Source organism: Bubalus kerabau, chromosome 2 (genome assembly GCF_029407905.1).
Source record: "Bubalus kerabau isolate K-KA32 ecotype Philippines breed swamp buffalo chromosome 2, PCC_UOA_SB_1v2, whole genome shotgun sequence".
Classification (NCBI taxonomy): Eukaryota; Metazoa; Chordata; class Mammalia; order Artiodactyla; family Bovidae; genus Bubalus; species Bubalus kerabau.
The window spans coordinates 29,915,984-29,933,964 of record NC_073625.1 but is presented as its reverse complement, the minus strand read 5'-3'; the positions used below and the strand labels follow the sequence as shown (position 1 = coordinate 29,933,964).

Below are 17,981 nucleotides of genomic sequence, written 5' to 3'. Positions count from 1 at the left end.
CAAGGGAAAGGTGCAGGGAGAGCGGAGGAGCCGGGGAGTCGAAGGTCTTCCGGGGGCGGCTTCCCTCCGGCTCTACCGGGAGGGGCCAGGCCGAGGAGGAGAAGGCCCAGACCAAGGCCCGGACCACCGGTCCCCGGCAGATCCAGTTCTTTCAAGGGCCGCAGAGCCCCACTTGCAGGCAGCTAGTGAGGTCGGAGGTGACCACGCAGGAGTCGGTGGCGAGCTGGGGAGGAATACTCACCATATCAGCTACGCGGCGCCGACATGCAACGCAGAGGCTCGCCCACCGCTCAGGAGGCTGGCTCGGAAGTGGTTCCGCCGGAGGGCGGGATTTGGGAAGGCTGACTACCGTTCCCAAAATGCCCTGCGGCGTGCGTCACGGGGCGTACCACCACGCCAGATCTCGCGGGGGGATAACTGGGCGGGGAGCGTAAGTCCTAACGAATGATGGATGCAGGTCCTCCGCATCCTGTAGACGTCTTTCTGTTTGTGTCTTCCTCGATCCGGATGCGAACCCTCCACCGAGCCTCCCGCAACATTCATTCTCGGAATGGATTCTCCCGTAGCCGGGGCAACGCGCCGCAGAAGGTCTGCGCGGCTAGGCGAGCGTGCGGACCGGCTGCGTGGCGAGATCCCCGCGGGAATAGCTCGCGCGGGGGCTGCTTCGTGACGCTGGTCGCTCCTGCAGCTTGGCTGGGACTGGAGCTGGGACAATCTGATCTCTGATCTTTGTACCCTTCTCCGAGGCGACTTGGTACTCGCAGCCATCAGGTACTGTCTTTTAGATACCTAGCTACTCTGAACCTCTGTTTCCCTAATGGGACATCATTTTCCCCAGAAGTTTTCTGTCCCTCCTTCATCCCCTAGGGCACTTTATCCATAACTTTGGAAGGGTACTTGCCGTGTTCTACTATGTTATACTTGCCTTGTCTAAGACAAGATAAGCTCCCTAACAGCAGTATCTATGCCTTTTAAAATCTCAGTTTTATAACTTCTACCAGCAAGCCCTACTCAGGAGGGTTTTGCAAAACGTTAAATAAGTGAATGAAAGATTTTGCCAATGCTGTTCAAGAAGAGTTCAGTTCAGTTCAGTCACTCAGTCGTGTCCGACTCTTTGTGACCCCACGAATCACAGTACGCCAGGCCTCCCTGTAGTGGAAAAATTCAAGGCAAAAACTTCCCTTTTGTTCCCTTTCCTTTCTTCCCTCTGTGTCACACTTCGTTGGGTGGTTCCTATCTTCCTGGAGCCCACAATTTAGTGAGGGAAAACGGCAGTTAATTCAAGATCCTTACAGTTCAGTTCAGTTCAGTCGCTCAATCATGTCCGACTCTTTGCGACCCCATGAACTGCAGCACGCCAGGCCTCCCTATCCATCACCAACTCCCGGAGTCCACCCAAACCCATGTCCATCGAGTCAATGATGCCAGCCAACCATCTCATCCTCTGTTGTCCCCTTCTCCTCCTGCCCTCAATCTTTCCCAGCATCAGGGTCTTTTCCAATGAGTCAGCTCTTCACATGTGGTGGAAGTTTCAGCCTCAACATCAGTCCTTCCAATGAACACCCAGGACTGATCTCCTTTAGGATGGACTAGTTGGATTTCCTTGCAGTCCAAAGGACTTCAAGAGTCTTCTCCAACACCACAGTTCAAAAGCATCAATTCTTCGGTGCTCAGCTTTCTTTATAGTCCAACTCTCACATCCATACATGACCACTAGAAAAACCAAGTGAGGGAAAACAGCAGTTAATTTAAGATCCCTACAAGGTGAATGTAAAATAACCCAATATAAAATAAGCATCCATGATCAGGGCTTGGAGAGGGAAGTACATGGCGCTATGATGAAGTGAATTAAGGAAGTGAAGAATGAGCTAAACAATCAGAAGGATCAGTATTTATTGAGGAAAGAAAGGGGTAGGCGCAGTGAAGTACCTGCCGAAAGTGAAACAGCATGTGCTAGTGTCCTGTGGTTGGAGAGGCGGACTTGAGAACTGAAAGACAATTGGAGCTTAGGTTCCAGGGAGAGGGGTTCCCATGGTGACAGGTGAGGGTGATAGTGGCCTTATGAGCCATTTAAAGGATTTGAGCCCCTGTAGCAGCACAGGAAGACTTTAAGGTTGCAGTGGAGATGGAGCCTTGAAACATGAAACAAATTGAATTAGTGCCCTCCAACTGACTGACTTTTAGTTTTAAAGCATAGGTGATCAGAGGCAGGATGGCAAGGAGGAGGAGGAGAGGATGAGCCACAGATTCAAATAGGCAATCCTGTCATTGAAACAGCTTGCTCTAAATTCAAGGCAGAAGTTTCTTACCTTGGATTATAAACTGGGAAGTGTAAGCCAATGTTTGTTTTATTCATCAACCTATGTGTCCAGTACCTAGATATAGTTGGCTTCAAAAATATTACCATGAAATGGAGGCAAGTATTCTTAGCTCTTTGGTCCAACTTTTTAGAACGTATCTAATTAAAGGAAACATCTGAAAATGTAGTTGCATATTTAGAGTGATATTTCAAGAACTCATAGTTGCAGTCTGCTCTATAACAAATACTCTGAATTCCTTGTAGCTTTTGTTTTGTTGTTGTTCGTGTTTATCTTGCTTAGTCAATTGTCCTCTCTTCCTATCCCCATTGTGAACTGATTTTGCCCAGTGGCACATTTGTTATATACATTTAAACTTGAAAAAATTCAAGAACTATAGGGTAATGCCTAGGTGTGTTGTGCATTCTGTAAAAGTAAGTTGTAATTTTTAATACAAGGGACAATGTAGTATGTTTAGATAGAAGGGTTTAAACTAAAAATGACTGCCTTATATAATTAAGATCTTTCAGTCAACTTTGAACTTCTCAGAAGAAGGATGTTTTTTATACAGTATTTATACCACACTGTACCGTCATAATATTACTGTTTGTGACAGATGAATGGCAGTGCCACAGATAAACATTTCTTTGTAATTTGTGGCTATTTCAGCTGGAGACTCAAGGGGAAGGTTCGTGGTGATAATTTTGAGTCTCTGTTATTCCCCCTCGGCCCCACAAAGTAGATTCTTTCCCCATGTATAGCTTGGGACTGTTGTTTTATGATGTAACTATGTGCATGTTAACACTCATAGTTTGGACTGAAACTATTTTGGACTGAAAGTTAGAATCACCTTTTCCCTAAATTTTCTCCTGTATTTTTCAGTGTAGAGTAGAATTTTGCTATAGAAGTAGCACTAAGAAACCCGCTGAAGTCACCAGCATAGAGCACCCAGCCAACAGGGAGCAACCATGCCTGCGGAAGGAGGGAAGACGGATATGGAGAGGATTGGCCTCTTCAGTGAGATGGAATATATCACTGTGGGGGATAAATATGTGTCACAGTTTAATCGTAAGTATAATTTGGTTTTCTTTACAGCCTAAGAGTGGATGTTCCCTCTATAAAATTTTGATTTTAATGTTTGTTAAATGATCTTTTTGAATGGTCTGTATTTTAAAGCTTTAGGTATAAAGTTGAAAACACCTGTGAAATTTTAGTAGCGGTAAGAGATCTTTTTTTTTGTAAGATCAGGAAGCTCGTGTTCTTGGACTATCCTACTTTCATATATTCTCCTCATAGGTATTTGTATTTATTTTCAAGGTGCCTGGCAGTTTTCTTCCAGAATTTTTTTGTTTGTTTGTTGTCTAGTCGCTAAGTTGTATTCTACTCTTTTGCAAGCCCATGGACTGTAGCCCTCCAGGCTCCTCTGTCTGTGGGATTTCTCAGACAAGAATACTAGAGTGAGTTGCCATTTCCTTCTCCAGGGAATCTTCTGGACCCAGGAATCGCCCCAGTTTCCTGTCACTCCTGCATTGGCAGGCAGATTCTTTACCACTGCCACCCCACCAGGAAAGCCCAAAACGGAATCACAACCATGAAGGGACTGAACCATTGGCTTTTTTTTTCCCTTAGTTGGGACACGCTACTACACAAATAGCATTTACATTTACATCTAAAATGGCCATCCATGATCACTTTCTTGAAAATAAAGTGCCAAATAAATACACGAGAGATTTTTAGAAGAGTCATCAATAAAACAATAAAAAAGAATATGCTGATATGGAACATCTCTAAGATAAATTGTTAAAAAGGCAAGATGCAAAACAGTTTCCTATGGGAAAGCATTGTATTCAGTGACCTGTAAGGCCTCTTCCAGCTCTCAGATTCAGAGTTTAAGAGAATCTCAATCTAATTATTAAAATGTTTTAATGGAAATGCCTTAGTTCTTACTGTCAGTGAAGCCTTTCATATGGATCTATTAGTGACCGTTTTGAAACAGCATTTAAGAGCTCAAAACTCAATGGCTCGAATCACATTTTGAAACTTTTCTCTGTTGCCCTGGTGTTCTAGTGGCAAGGATCAGGAAAGTTTTCTATTATTTTTCATGTCCTTTTATTAATGGTGAGCTCAAAATTGTCATATTCCTATTTTCTCTTTAAAGGACCTTTTAATGAATCTGCAAGCAAAAATAGACAGATTCTACCCGGGGGATCCAAAGAAATGTCCAATCTCCAGGCAGGTTATTTTGACCCCCATTTTGCAAGGATTTTTGAAGGTGAAGGCTATGTCAATCCGAATCAAGTGAGAAGACGGTACATGATGGAAGAAGCCAAGAAAAATCTAAGCAAAGCGTTCCTCCCTAGTAATGGAGAGAAAAAGCCGTAAGTATTGGGGAGAAAATCTTAAATCTATCTCCTGCATTACTCTCTCTCCTCCAGCCTAAATTGTTGATTTTTCTGTAGGACTTACTTATGTATGACTCATTTTTTAAAGTGTGACTTTTAGGTTAAGTTTGTGTTAGATGGAGACAATTATATTGGGTGATTTAAGTTGCGGGGTAATTGATTAAGTAGATTCTCATTGTCATATTAAATTTTTAGTCATCTATGTCACTATTTTCTATCAGTTTATACTAATAAAGCCAACTAAATAATGAAAATAAGTTTTAGTTGAAAATTTTGCAGTAGTCAGACTAGAAAAAAAATTGCCTTGGGTCATCATGTCTGTGGCCTTGACTATTTTTTCTGCTTTTTAAAACTTTAAAAAAGTATAAATAAAAAATGTGAAATTAGGAGAAATCTTTTTTGGGTAAAAAGGATAATTTATCAAAGGTACATTGTTTAAAAATCATGATGAAGTTACATGTAGGGGCTTAACAGTATTTTAGTTGTAAAAATTGTCAGGATAAGTTTCTTTTTTTTTAACCTTTAAATCCTTAAACTGATAAAATCATATAATCTATGTGATATACTATAGCTGAGTTTTATAATATGATGTTAATTCACACTCAGTAACATTGACTCTCAATCTAGAGTTTATGACAGATAAGGATTGGTTGAAAAATAATTTTGTGCTTATTTGTGATTTTGAGATTAGTAAAGCTTCAGTCTTCCAAGTTAAATTGTCTTTATTAAAAGTAGAGAATGTCTTCTTTTCTGTTATTATAGTTTATCTTTTCCTACCTTTGCACACTTTGGAGAAGTGTGAACTATTTATTATTATTATTACTACTTTTTTTGGGTTTCTTTCTTTTCTTCTTAGATGTAAATTCCAATGTGTATTTTTGGGGCTACTACTTTATTTCTTTTTCATGTAACATATGTATTTTATCCTTTAAACAACTTTTTTTGTGTTCAACTTTCCCATCCCCTGGAACTAATATAATATTGTCAATAAACTATGCTTACATAAAAAATAACTTTAGAAAAAACACAGCGGAAGAACACACAAAGGGTCTATTCTTGTGGTTAATTGAACTAATGTAAACTCCTCTAACCTCCTAGAGATTGCTAAAGCTTTGTTTATGTAGAACATTTAAAATGGAATTTTTGACTTTGAATAATAGGGAAAAGTAGATTAAAAAAATAACAAAAGAGTTTTTTTTTTCTTACCAAAGTTAGGCATGTCAAATCTACTGTGTATATTTTGCTCCTCTTTCAATAATATTTTATAAATTTTGGTAAAATACACACAAAGTTCACTATTTGAACTTGCTTCTTTTTGTTCTCGTTACTCTGTATTTAAGCTGTGGATTAGGAAGTTACTATGGAACCATAGGGGGACCAGTCCCGTTTTTCAGTGCTCAGTCTAAACCCAAAGAAAAATATGAGCCACCTGGAAAGAATTTATACACAAACCCAGGAAAGAAAGGAACTGGATATGGGTAAGATATTTCAATACTTTCATATCATTTGTTTTGAATTTAAAAAATTTAATTTCTGAACCCTGAAGTCATCATCATTATTTTCCTTCCTTAGCTATGCAAATATTACCATAGGTAAGCAGTTTTCACACTCTTCTGATCTCTATGATGCAGCAAAACTAAATAACAAGGTAAAGGAATCTCCTGTAACTTATTTCAATCTTTCTCTTATTTAGTTGACTTAGAGAATTCACTTGTGATCCAATTAGGGTTTATTTTGTTTTATCTATTTGTGTTATGTGGGCAATGGCAGATTGATGTTTAGGAATTGTAATAATTTTACCGTTTTGATTTTAGATTCCCTGGCTGAGCTTTAATTCCTGTCATAGTTTATCTTCCGTCTCTCTAAACTAGTTGTGAGACTTCTGTCAGCGTGGCCTGATCAACTCAGCTCTATTTTGATTCTAAGCATTGTATCCTAATCCTTAGCTGTATTCCCAACACACCCTAATATTTTGCGCCTAAGAAAGTAGTGGTAGTCCTTTTGGGCCGATCAGGCCATTATGGTGAGTGAACAGAATGGAAGAGTGTTGGGGAGAAGGGAGGAAGTGGAGACTAGAGAAGGATATAAGCTTTTAAATTTTCGTTTTTTTTTCAGCATGCAGTCTTCAATAATTTTGGCTATGGTGACTTTAAATGGCAGTGAGATAGATGGAGGGGAGGGCATGGCAACCCACTCCAGTATTCTTGCCTGAAGAATCCCCATGGATAGAGGAGCCTAGCAGGCTGTAATCCATAGGGTCGCACAGAGTCGGACACGACTGAAGTGACTTAGCATGCATGCACACATGAGATAGAAGGATAGTGGCCAGTTTTGCAAATGGGCATGTCCAAACCCAGGAAAAGTTTTCTGTTAAATTGATAAACCTTGGTCATTTGAAAATAGTCATCTCTTGTTTCTAGTATGGACTCTTCACTTTATATAAGATTCTATGTAAACTACTTTTTACATAGAATAGAATAATATATTCTATAGGAATGATAATACCTAATATATAAATACGTACAAGGCAGTTTTATCAATAGCTTAGTAATTAATCTTTCATCTTAAGTTTACGGATATAAGATACTTTTCTCTCTTTAGAATAAAACTCTTTCATTCCGCATTTAGAACTTACTATTCATAAGTCAGAAATTTTATGTCCCTGAATTTCCTGAAATAATATTGTAACATAAAAGTTTTGTAATGTAAAAAGTAAGTATTCCTTATTCTTAGGAGAAAAGCTGACTTTTTTTTGAAGGCCTACCATGTGCCAGGTACTTTGAACACATAATCGCATTTAATCTTTGTCATAGCATTAAGGGTCGGGGGAATGTTACGATCGTCATTTATAATTGAAGAAAATGTGACACTAAAAGGGTCAGTAACTTTCCCAGTGTCCCTGGGAAATGCTAGAAAGCAGGAAGCAGTTAGGGCTTGAACTAGAAACTGACTTTTATTTTTAATGCATTATATCATATTATAGATAGTTAATAAAGATTTGCTCAAGTGATATATCTATATACATCAAATAAATTTATATTCAAGATGAACAATCATAGCTGTGCTTCTTCCTAAGCATATCTTTTGTATCATAAAAATAGAACATAGCAAAGGAATGTTTTAAAAAAGTGAACCCAGCAGTATATACTTAAACAATCTACATGCTTATATTAAAATTTAAAGTTAAATTAACTTTATGTTACTTGCAGTGTTGAGTAATTTTTGCTATCTAATATAATTTCAAACTCCTTAATTTACAGAAAGAGAATGAAGAACATCGTCGTTTACTTAAAGGGACAGCTTTCAAATTAAATCTTTACCCAAGGGAATATTTTGATACCAATCCTTACATGTCTGAGAAACCTTTACCACCAATTAAAAAAGTAGAGAAGAAAGAAACAGTTGGAAACCCTTTTAAGCCCTCTTCTCCTGGCAAAAAGGCAAGTTAAAGTTTTTAGAATGAAAAAATATTAAGCATCATATAGAAATATTGCCTCTTGCTGTCATATTATTTCATTTCCCATTTGTTTATATTCATGCCATGAATCATGGAACCCATTTTGATGAAATTATGATAAGTCATAGAGTGTGGATACCATAAGGAATAATGATGGCCTTATGAAATAATTATTCAGTTCAGTTCAGTCTCTCAGTCGTCTCCGACTCTTTGCGACCCCATGAATTGCAGCATGCCAGGCCTCCCTGTCCATCACCAACTCCCGGAGTTCACTCCGACTCAAGTCCATTGAGTCAGTGATGCCATCCAGCCATCTCATCCTCTGTCGTCCCCTTCTCCTCCTGCCCCCAATCCCTCCCAGCATCAGAGTCTTTTCCAATGAGTCAACTCTTGGCATCAGGTGGCCAAAGTACTGGAGTTTCAGCTTTAGCATCATTCCTTCCAAAGAAATCCCAGGGCTGATCTCCTTCAGAATGGACTGGTTGGATCTCCTTGCAGTCCAAGGGACTCTCAAGAGTCTTCTCCAACACCACAGTTCAAAAGCATCAATTCTTCAGCGCTCAGCCTTCTTCACAGTCCAACTCTCACATCCATACATGACCACTGGAAGAACCATAGCCTTGACTAGACGGATCTTTGTTGGCAAAGTAATGTCTCTGCTTTTGAATATGCTATCTAGGTTGGTCATAACTTTCCTTCCAAGGAGTAAGCGTCTTTTAATTTCATGGCTGCAGTCCCCATCTGCAGTGATTTTGGAGCCCCCAAAATAAAGTCTGACACTGTTTCCACTGTTTCCCCATCTATTTCCCATGAAGTGATGGGACCGGATGCCATGATCTTCGTTTTCTGAATGTTGAGCTTTAAGCCAACTTTTTCACTCTCCACTTTCACTTTCCTCTAGAGGCTTTTTAGTTCCTCTTCACTTTCTGCCATAAGGGTGGTGTCATCTGCATATCTGAGGTTATTGATATTTCTCCCGACAATCTTGATTCCAGCTTGTGTTTCTTCCAGTCCAGCATTTCTCATGATGTACTCTGCATCTAAGTTAAATAAGCAGGGTGACAATATACAGCCTTGACGTACTCCTTTTCCTATTTGGAACCAGTCTCTTGTTTCATGTCCAGTTCTATCTGTTGCTTCCTGACCTGTATACAGATTTCTCAAGAGGCAGGTCAGGTGGTCTGGTATTCCCATCTCTTTCAGAATTTTCCACAGTTTATTGTGATCCACACAGTCAAAGGCTTTGGCATAGTCAATAAAGCAGAAATAGATGTTTTTCTGGAACTCTCTTGCTTTTTCCATGATCCAGCGGATGTTGGCAATTTGATCTCTGGTTCCTCTGCCTTTTCTAAAACCAGCTTGAACATCGGGAAGTTCACGGTTCATGTATTGCCGGAATAATTATTACTCATCTCTAAAGTATTTTAATGTACAATGAATTTTCTAAGCACCTGTCTAGATCTTAGGTATAGTTTTTCTCAAAACCATAAAAAGTCAGACCATCTTTAGTTTTTGAAGGGTGGTTAAAATGAAGTGTCTCCCTTCTGCTGAGGTTTACAAGTGTGAATAAAAATAAAAATCTCCCTTATAGTTTATAGGCTTAGTTTATACCTTAGTTTTTTCTTCTGTGAATTTTGTGTTCCTTTTCTTGCAAATGTTCAATTAAGATATTTGTCTTTTTCATATTGATCTGTAAGATCTTTTCGTATATTAAGGATATTATTTTATCATTTGTGTTGAAAATAATTTTTCTAGTCTGTTGAATCTTTGACTTTGGTTATAATATTCTGTTCTATTCAGAAATAGCAATAATGATTTATCATTATAAAATATAAACTTGATAATGATAAAAACACATAAAATAATGATTTTGTCAGTCCTCTGTGCTAAGTTTGTCATTCTCAGAATAACTTTCCTTCCCAGCAACGTTAGTGAAATATGCATTCTTGATTTCTTAACTAGTTTTATCTTTTTGCATTTAAATTTTCATCTGGAATATATTTTGATGGAAAGAACAAGGTAAGGATTCAGCTTTTATCTTTTTCAAAATTCAGTTTTATGGACAGAAGGATGCTTTGAGGGGAGGATGTGTTCCATATCTTGATTGCCTTTGTGGTTTCAAGGGTGTATCAGTCAGTCAGTTCAGTCGCTCAGATGTGTCTGACTCTTTGCGACCCCATGGACTGCAGCATGCCAGGCCTTCCTGTTCATCACCAACTCCCAGAGTTTGCCCAAACTCATATCCATTGAGTCAGTGATGCCATCCAACCATCTCATCCTTTGTTGTCCCCTTCTCCTCCTGCCCTCAATCTTTCCCAGCATCAGGGTCTTTTCAAATGAGTCAGCTCTTTGCATCAGTTGGCCAAAGTATTGGAGTTTCAGCCTCAACATCAGTCCTTCCAATGACCATCCAGGGCTGATCTCCTTTAGGATGGACTGGTTGGATCTCCTGGCAGTCCAAGGGACTCTCAAGAGTCTTCTCCAACACCACAGTTCAAAAGCATCAATTCTTCAGCACTCAGCTTTCTTCATAGTCCAACTCTCACATCCATTCATAACTACTGGAAAAACCACATCTGTAAAAACTCACAGAATCTGTAAACTTAAAATGGGTGCAGCTTATTATACTTGGACTTAAGTAAAAAAATTTTTTAAAGAGCCAATTGTTCCTGATCTCACAGATAGAATAATTAACACCCCTGTTTTGAAATGCCACTTTATCAAATCAAAATTCCCACTTTTAGTGTTTTTTTTCCCCCTGAATTTTCATTCTATTTAATTGATGTTTATTTCTATCAGTACCAAACTATTTTTAATTATTATTGCATTTTAATATTGGGTGGTCTAGACTCTTCTTATTCTTAAAATAAGTTTATATGACTGTTTTCCAGTAGTTATTATTTAGAACTTTGGAATTATTTTGTGAAGTTCTGAGGAAAAAAGACCTTTGGTGTTTTGCTTTAAATTGAGATCTTTAGATTTTAGATTGTATTAGCATTTTTATACTTTGAATCTTATCTAGAATTAAGCTACTTACAGAAACCTTTATTTGTCTTGTAGATTTTTATATTTTGTTTCACATAGATTTATGTATCATATTTATTTTTATTTTAAGGTCCTGGTCAATAGTTTCTTTTCCCCATCAATCCCCTTATATTATTTGTTCTTATTCAAACATCTGTTTTTTTTAAGTAACTGGCAATTTATTAAATTTTATATTCTAATAGGTATTTCATTGATTCTCTTTGGATCTTTAGATATATGATTATATTATCTGCAAATAATTTTGCTCCTTCCTTTCCAATATTTCTCTCTCTCATGTCATGCTTATGCCCAGTGTTTAGACATGATATGGGGATCATGGGAATACCTCTAGTGTTCATGTTTAAATAAATAAGACTAAATCAGGAATGTTTGTAGAATTATGTTGAATGTTTTAGTATAATCTATCTAGACCATCTATGTTTTTCTCCATTAACTTATTATAAGGTGAGTAAAAGTAATAGATTTCTTGAAATGATTCTCACTTGACTGTGTTGTATTAATCTTTAAGTGTAATACTGTGTTTTATTTGCTAATATTTTATGAAGTATTTTTACATCAATTATTATAAGTGTTGTGACTGGTCTGTATTTTTTACATTCCTCGTTCTATTTTGATATAAGTAGATGCTAGCATCTTAAAGTAAGAGTTTAATAGCATCAAATATATCTTTTCCTTGAAAATTTAAAAGACTTCTCATAGTAAGTGTTCTGAGCTTAATTTCTTACATGATGTCCAAATATTTTCTGTAGGTGTCCTCTCTTTGAGTCACTTTGACAGTATTTTTCTTTGAGAACCATTCATTTAATTCAGGTTTTCAAATTTGTCAATGTAGAGGTGTAAAAAATATTATCTTACAGTTTTTGATATTCCATATATGTATAGATTTCTTCCACCTATTTCTCAATCTTTATAACATAGATTTACCTGTTAATTTTTTAAGCATCATCTGGTGAGTTGGTTTACTTACCATATATAGTTTTCCATTTTCTATTCATCTGTTTTGCTTTTATATCAATTAATTAATCAATTGTATTTTCTTTAGATTCTTTATTATTTGTTACTTTTAAAATAATCCATGTGTCTCAATCTTGATAACTTGAAAAATTATAACCATATGTTTCAAATAAATCGCATTTTCTTATATATCTGGCTTAGACACTACAAGAGAAAGGATGCCTAGTTAAATGGATTATTGTGATTGAATAGAGTTTTCTTGGTGACTATATATAATATGATGAAAATCCTGTTAATATGTATCAGTTTAAAAAGTCAAAGCAAATGTTTGTTTTGCATATAGGTCAAAAATGATTGACTTTTCTTAATAGATTATAAGAAAAGTACAATGTATGGTACAGTTATTCCTTGGTATCAATGGGGGATTGCTTTCAAGACCACTGTCCCCTACCCCTAGAATACCAAAATTCAAGGATGCTCAGGTCCCTTACATAAAATGGCCTAGTATTTGCATGTAACCTTTGCACATCCTCCTGTATAATGTAAATCATCTCTAGACTACTTACAATATCTAATACAATGCAAATACTATGTAAATAGTTTCCTGTGCATGTCAAGTTCAACTTTTCTTTTGGGGAACTTTCTGGAATTCTTCATTTAAAAAATATTTTCACCCTGAGATTGGATGAATTTGAGGATGCAGACCTTACTGGTGTGGAGGACTGATTGTGGGTTATGTTTACCTCTCACTCTCTTTTTCTATGTGCTTTTCCTTTATTTTTATTAAAAACTTTTTTTTCAGTATCTCCCCCATCATTTACTGATGTTAACTGAACTCGTCTTGTGCCAGGTTTCCTTTTGGATAAACCTTACCTTTGGCCTCATCTCTCATCCTCTGGTTCTGAACCCTAACTTCTTCCTGTATCAAAATACATGTGACCTGGGTCTCACTCCCTCAGGAATGGACTCACATCCTGTGTAGTTCATAGCCTGATCTGATAAATTCACTAGTATATTAACTGTTGGCAGTAGTTTAGAATATTACCTTCTTATAACTATATGCATTTTAATAGAGAACTTTTGGAATTATAGTGTCTTAACCCATAAAATGGAGAAGGCAATGGCACCCCACTCCAGTACTCTTGCCTGGAAAATCCCATAGACGGAGGAGCCTGGTAGGCTGCAGTCCATGGGGTCGCTAGGAGTCGGACTCGACTGAGTGACTTCACTTTCACTTTTCACTTTCATGCATTGGAGAAGGAAATGGCAACCCACTCCAGTGTTCTTGCCTGGAGAATCCCAGGGATGGGGGAGCCTGGTGGGCTGTCATCTCTGGGGTCTCACAGAGTCGGACATGACTGAAGCGACTTAGCAGCAGCAGCAACCCATAAAATTGGTGGTAGGAAGACCCTTTGATGGTATTTGAATTAAACAGCATAAACAGTTTTCTTTAAATGTAAAACCAGCTCCATGTACAATACACAAATATGTATGACCTTTTTCACATCTAATTTTTGTTAGAAGCATTTTGACAGAACCACATTAAATTGTCTCATTTTTACTTGTAGGCTGGTGGAATGAAGGCAGGAACATTTGATCCTTACCCTACACATTCTGCTGACCCTTACGTGGTTAAATTGAAAAGCCCATCCAGCAAAAGTGCTAAGGTTTTCCATCCGCCAGGTGGACCAAAAAGCAGACCAATTGAAAGTATAATGGCTTTGAATGTCAGAAGGTAGTAATATTAGCCCATAAGTTATTTCCAGCTTTTAGATTTCTTCAGAGTAATATCTTTTATTTATATATACTTTTAAAAGTTGACAAATCTGGGTGATTTTAGAAATCTCAGCTTCTTCTTTATACCTGCCCTCCCCTGTAGAAGTTCTTTCCCATCTTCTGAAATTCCCAATTGAAAAAGCTTAATTTATCTGTACCAAACAGACGCAGGTTCAATCCCTGGGTTGGGAAGATCCCCTGGAGAAGGAAATGGTAACCTACTCCAGTATTCTTGCCTGGAGAATCCCATGGACACAGGAGCCTGGTGGGCTACAGTCCATAGGGTCACAAAAAGTCAGACATGAGTGAAGTGACTTAGCATGCATACATGCATATATATATATCTATATACACACACATACATACACATATACACATATGTATATACATATATACATACATACATACATACATATACGTACATATATATATATACACACACATGCATATATATATATACTGCTAAGTGAAATATATATTTCACTTAGCAGTACATATTAACATAGTCTGTTTCTTAAAAGGATCTTTTGACTCATTAAATTATTATCTCTCTATAGGCCCCAGACTCTCAGTAATTGTGTGGACTCTTAATGACACTTATTCTGTCTTTAACTTTTAAATAACCCTCTATGAGAACTAAAAGTATTCTGATTAATTAAAAATACTTTGAGGAAAAGTATATTATTCATGTATCATAAAACTCGAATCTTTCCTAGGTTTTGAGCACTCTCAAAACTGAAAAGTTTTTAGAAGTTCAGAATATAATTTAGAAAAGGACAGCCTGTCATTCTTTTGTTATATGTGAAAGATCATAAATACTGAAGAATTCATTTGATTCCCTTTCGGCCTATTCACTGAAAAAGTTTTAATGCCAATTTGACTAACTTACATATTTCTGACTTCATTGTAATCATACAATGGATTAGGAAAAGGACATCGAATTCATATTCCTTTTGTAGAAACAATAGTACATCTTTATTACTTGTGGATAGTGATTATAAAAACATCATTATTATAATCACAAAGTAAGGCTGCCCTTCATTTTATATATATAGTTTAACTGTTGTCTATAGGAATAATATTTTTTTGCAGGCTAGTTGGTAGAGGATTCATTTGGGAAACAAAGATGTGGAGCCTTTTTTCCATGTCCTTTGACCTTTATCCTTTGACAACCACACTGACAGTAAAGTTAGAATTTTACGCAACACATTCACACTCAAATAAATGGAATTTTGTGTGGGGTGGGGAGGAGTGTGGTTTCAAGTTTTCTGGCTATCCAGAGAACAGATCTGAGAAAATTCTATGATGCTCTAGCACACATGTTTAAAGCAAAGGAAAAAAGTATCGATTGTTCAGAAGTTTATCATTTGTTTAGTATTTTGAGTTTATTGAAATATCTTTTTTTTTACATTATCACAAATATTATCCTAAATCAAGTTTTAGCTTCTTTTAGCCTAATTTTAAAACTCTGAGAAGTAGTATTTAAAAGTAGTAGTAGTATTTAGTCTCATAAACCATTTTTTCCTTCTTTTATTACATTTTAAAAGTATATCTGATATACGTGAAGCTTTTTCTTTAGTGAGAAAGTTTGGTTTTGTTTGGATTGTTAACTTTTAATTGCAAAATGTTTTTTTTTTTACAAGAATACACAGATCTATCAAATTAAATATGCATTTATTTTCCAATTTTAGGGCACTAAATACGAAGAACTACAAGACTGCTTCAGTACAGTCCTATTAGCATCTGGAAGACAAATAACCTTACAGGTCCTGACTACCAAAAATACACTATCAAGTGCTTATTATTTGAAAAAGTATATAAGATGTGTGGAGCAAATAGCTCAAACATTTAGAAGAAATTTAAGGCTGTGACTCTAATGCTCTTCCTTCTTTTCATACTGTTACATCAATAAATGACTAGTATTTGTTAATAATTGCTCTGTTTCTTGATCTGTGTTTCTGAGGAGATGTTTAGGACTGTTTGAAACTGTTATAAAATCTCAAAGTGTACTCTTTCATTTGACATATTTTGCTCCTAACATTAAAAATATTGCCGAGTTGGAGGGTAGGTATGAATATGGGGACTGAAGGGGTAGAATGTGCACAATGAATGCTTATTTTTCTATTAAGTGGTATCGTTTTTGTTTTTTTTTTCTAAGATTAATTTTTATTGGAGTGTAGTTGCTTTACAGTAAATTCTTATTTTGCTGTTCCTTCTTGGAGGTATTTGGAGGTTGAGTTGACAGCTGTCTAAGTGTCTCGGTCCATTAAAGCATTCTTAACATCAGGGAAGTACTGATCCAGTCTTATTTAATAGATTCTCATATACATGCGTTGTATAGTGAGGCAGATAGCTCGGTTAATGTGGTATGGTGCCTTCTATGTGTATCTTGTGTAAAGCATCAGATCTGCCAGTGGCAGCCCCAGGCTGAGCACAGTTGGTGAGGGTGTGGGGGGCGTGTGGGGGATGGGAGACTGGGGATGCACTTTCAGTTCAGTATCTTATACAAAATGGCCAGGTTTCAATGGATGAAGTTGGTCCTTGTGTTCTCTCATTCTCCTCTGTAGCTGCCTCTCTAGGTCTTATCCTCTTCCTTCCCATGTTACCTCTTCACTGGCCCTATCACTTTAAAAAAAAATCTGTTCTTAAAAGTTATGATTTAAATACATTCCCGTAATTCATAGTGAGGTATCTCTCAATAGTTCTCATTCAGTTGGGGTGGGGTAGTGGTGGTATTTAAAAGGGAAGTTTACAGTATCTATTAATTAAACTGTGGTGTTGGAAAAGACTCTTGAGAGTTCCTTGGACTGCAAGGAGGCCACACCAGTCAATCCTAAAGGAAATCAGTCCTGAATATTCATTGGAAGGACTGATGCTGAAGCTGAAGCCCCAATACTTTGGCCACCTGATGTGAAGAACTGACTCATTTGAAAAGACCCTGATGCTGGGAAAGATTGCAGGCAGGAAGAGAGGGGAGGAGAGAGGATGAGATGGTTGGATGGCATCACTGACTTGATGAACATGAGTTTGGGTAAGCTCTGGGAGTTGGTGATGGACAGGGAAGCCTGGCGTACTGCAGTCCATGGGGTTGCAAAGAATCAGACACGACTGAGCGACTGAACTGAACTAATTAGTACAGTGTGTTGGAGGAGTTATTTTTGATTCATGATTTTTTTCTTAGTACTCGTTCCTCTGCCATTCTAGGCCTCCCAGAGCGGAAAATCAGAATGTGTAGAGGCTGCAGTGCTCTGCTTCTAGACCCAATTTTTTCCAATGGTGGAGAAGCCAAGTCAATCCAGATACACATGTGACTTTTGAAAGGGATTCAGAGGGTACAGAGAAGTTTTCCTGTTGTCAAACGTATATTTTTATTTCATGCCTCATCACTGTTTACTTTTTTTCTAAAAGAATAAATTTTTAAAGACTGAAAAAAGTTATCTAAAGGAATATTTAAGATTTTTATTTCCTATCCAAAGGACAGTGTGGAATGAACATCTCAAAGACAGTATCGGGTATCATGAGCCTCAGAGGGGAATACATATGTCTCAGAGTAGCTAAGTTTTTTCCAGGTAGACATAAATGAATAAAAATTCATTTAGTTACATAGTGATAAATGTCACCAAACAAGCCAAGGCTAGGGTGTTCCCATCTCTCTGCATTCAGCGGTGGCTCCAGAGCTGCTAGGGTAGGCTAGAGGCTACTCTGCACCCACCCTAACAAAAGTCTAAAAAACCAGGCTCAAAAGGATCTGACTGAAAGAGAATTAAGCACAACCAATTCCAACAGAAGTAAGCACAACCCAGCACAACCAGGTCCAACAATCTGTAAAGGAAGACACCAAATTCAGACGCTCGACAATGTAAAATTCACAAAAATCCGGGTTTCACTGGTGGCTCAGTGGTGAAGAATCCACCTGGCAATACAGGAGACACAGTTTTGCACTGTGATCCGGGAAGATCTTACATGCCATGGAGCTACTGAGCCTGTGTATGTCACAACTACTGAGCCTGTGCCCTAGAGCCCGCGAGCAGCAACTGCTGAAGCCTACAT

The 17,981-nt window shown here is 37.5% G+C and overlaps 1 protein-coding gene across 4 annotated transcripts; it reads left to right on the top strand.

Annotated features, from left to right (window-relative positions):
* Positions 1–410: 410 nt before the first annotated feature.
* On the top strand, positions 411–15,864 carry CFAP96 (cilia and flagella associated protein 96). 4 transcript variants are annotated; one of them, XM_055567391.1, is made up of 8 exons: positions 411–771; positions 3,185–3,365; positions 4,456–4,675; positions 6,040–6,177; positions 6,272–6,347; positions 7,960–8,139; positions 13,724–13,890; positions 15,623–15,864. In XM_055567391.1, exons 2-8 carry the CDS (start codon positions 3,266–3,268, stop codon positions 15,669–15,671), a joined length of 930 nt encoding a protein of 309 aa, XP_055423366.1. In that variant the 5' UTR covers positions 411–771; positions 3,185–3,265; the 3' UTR covers positions 15,672–15,864. The 4 variants fall into 4 exon arrangements, with proteins under 4 accessions (XP_055423366.1, XP_055423367.1, XP_055423365.1 ...); XM_055567390.1 differs by having other exon boundaries at positions 415–771; positions 3,180–3,365; XM_055567392.1 differs by lacking the exon at positions 13,724–13,890 and having other exon boundaries at positions 3,180–3,365.
* Positions 15,865–17,981: the final 2,117 nt, after the last annotated feature.

What these genes read in the sequence shown, in the direction of transcription:
- CFAP96 (XM_055567391.1), top strand. Translation starts at nt 3,266, where the DNA reads ATGCCTGCGGAAGGAGGGAAGACGGATATGGAGAGGATTGGCCTCTTC. An exon ending in AGTAATGGAGAGAAAAAGCC is followed by an intron (nt 4,676 to 6,039) that starts GTAAGTATTGGG and finishes TCTGTATTTAAG; the next exon opens with CTGTGGATTAGGAAGTTACT. An exon ending in AAGAAAGGAACTGGATATGG is followed by an intron (nt 6,178 to 6,271) that starts GTAAGATATTTC and finishes TTCCTTCCTTAG; the next exon opens with CTATGCAAATATTACCATAG.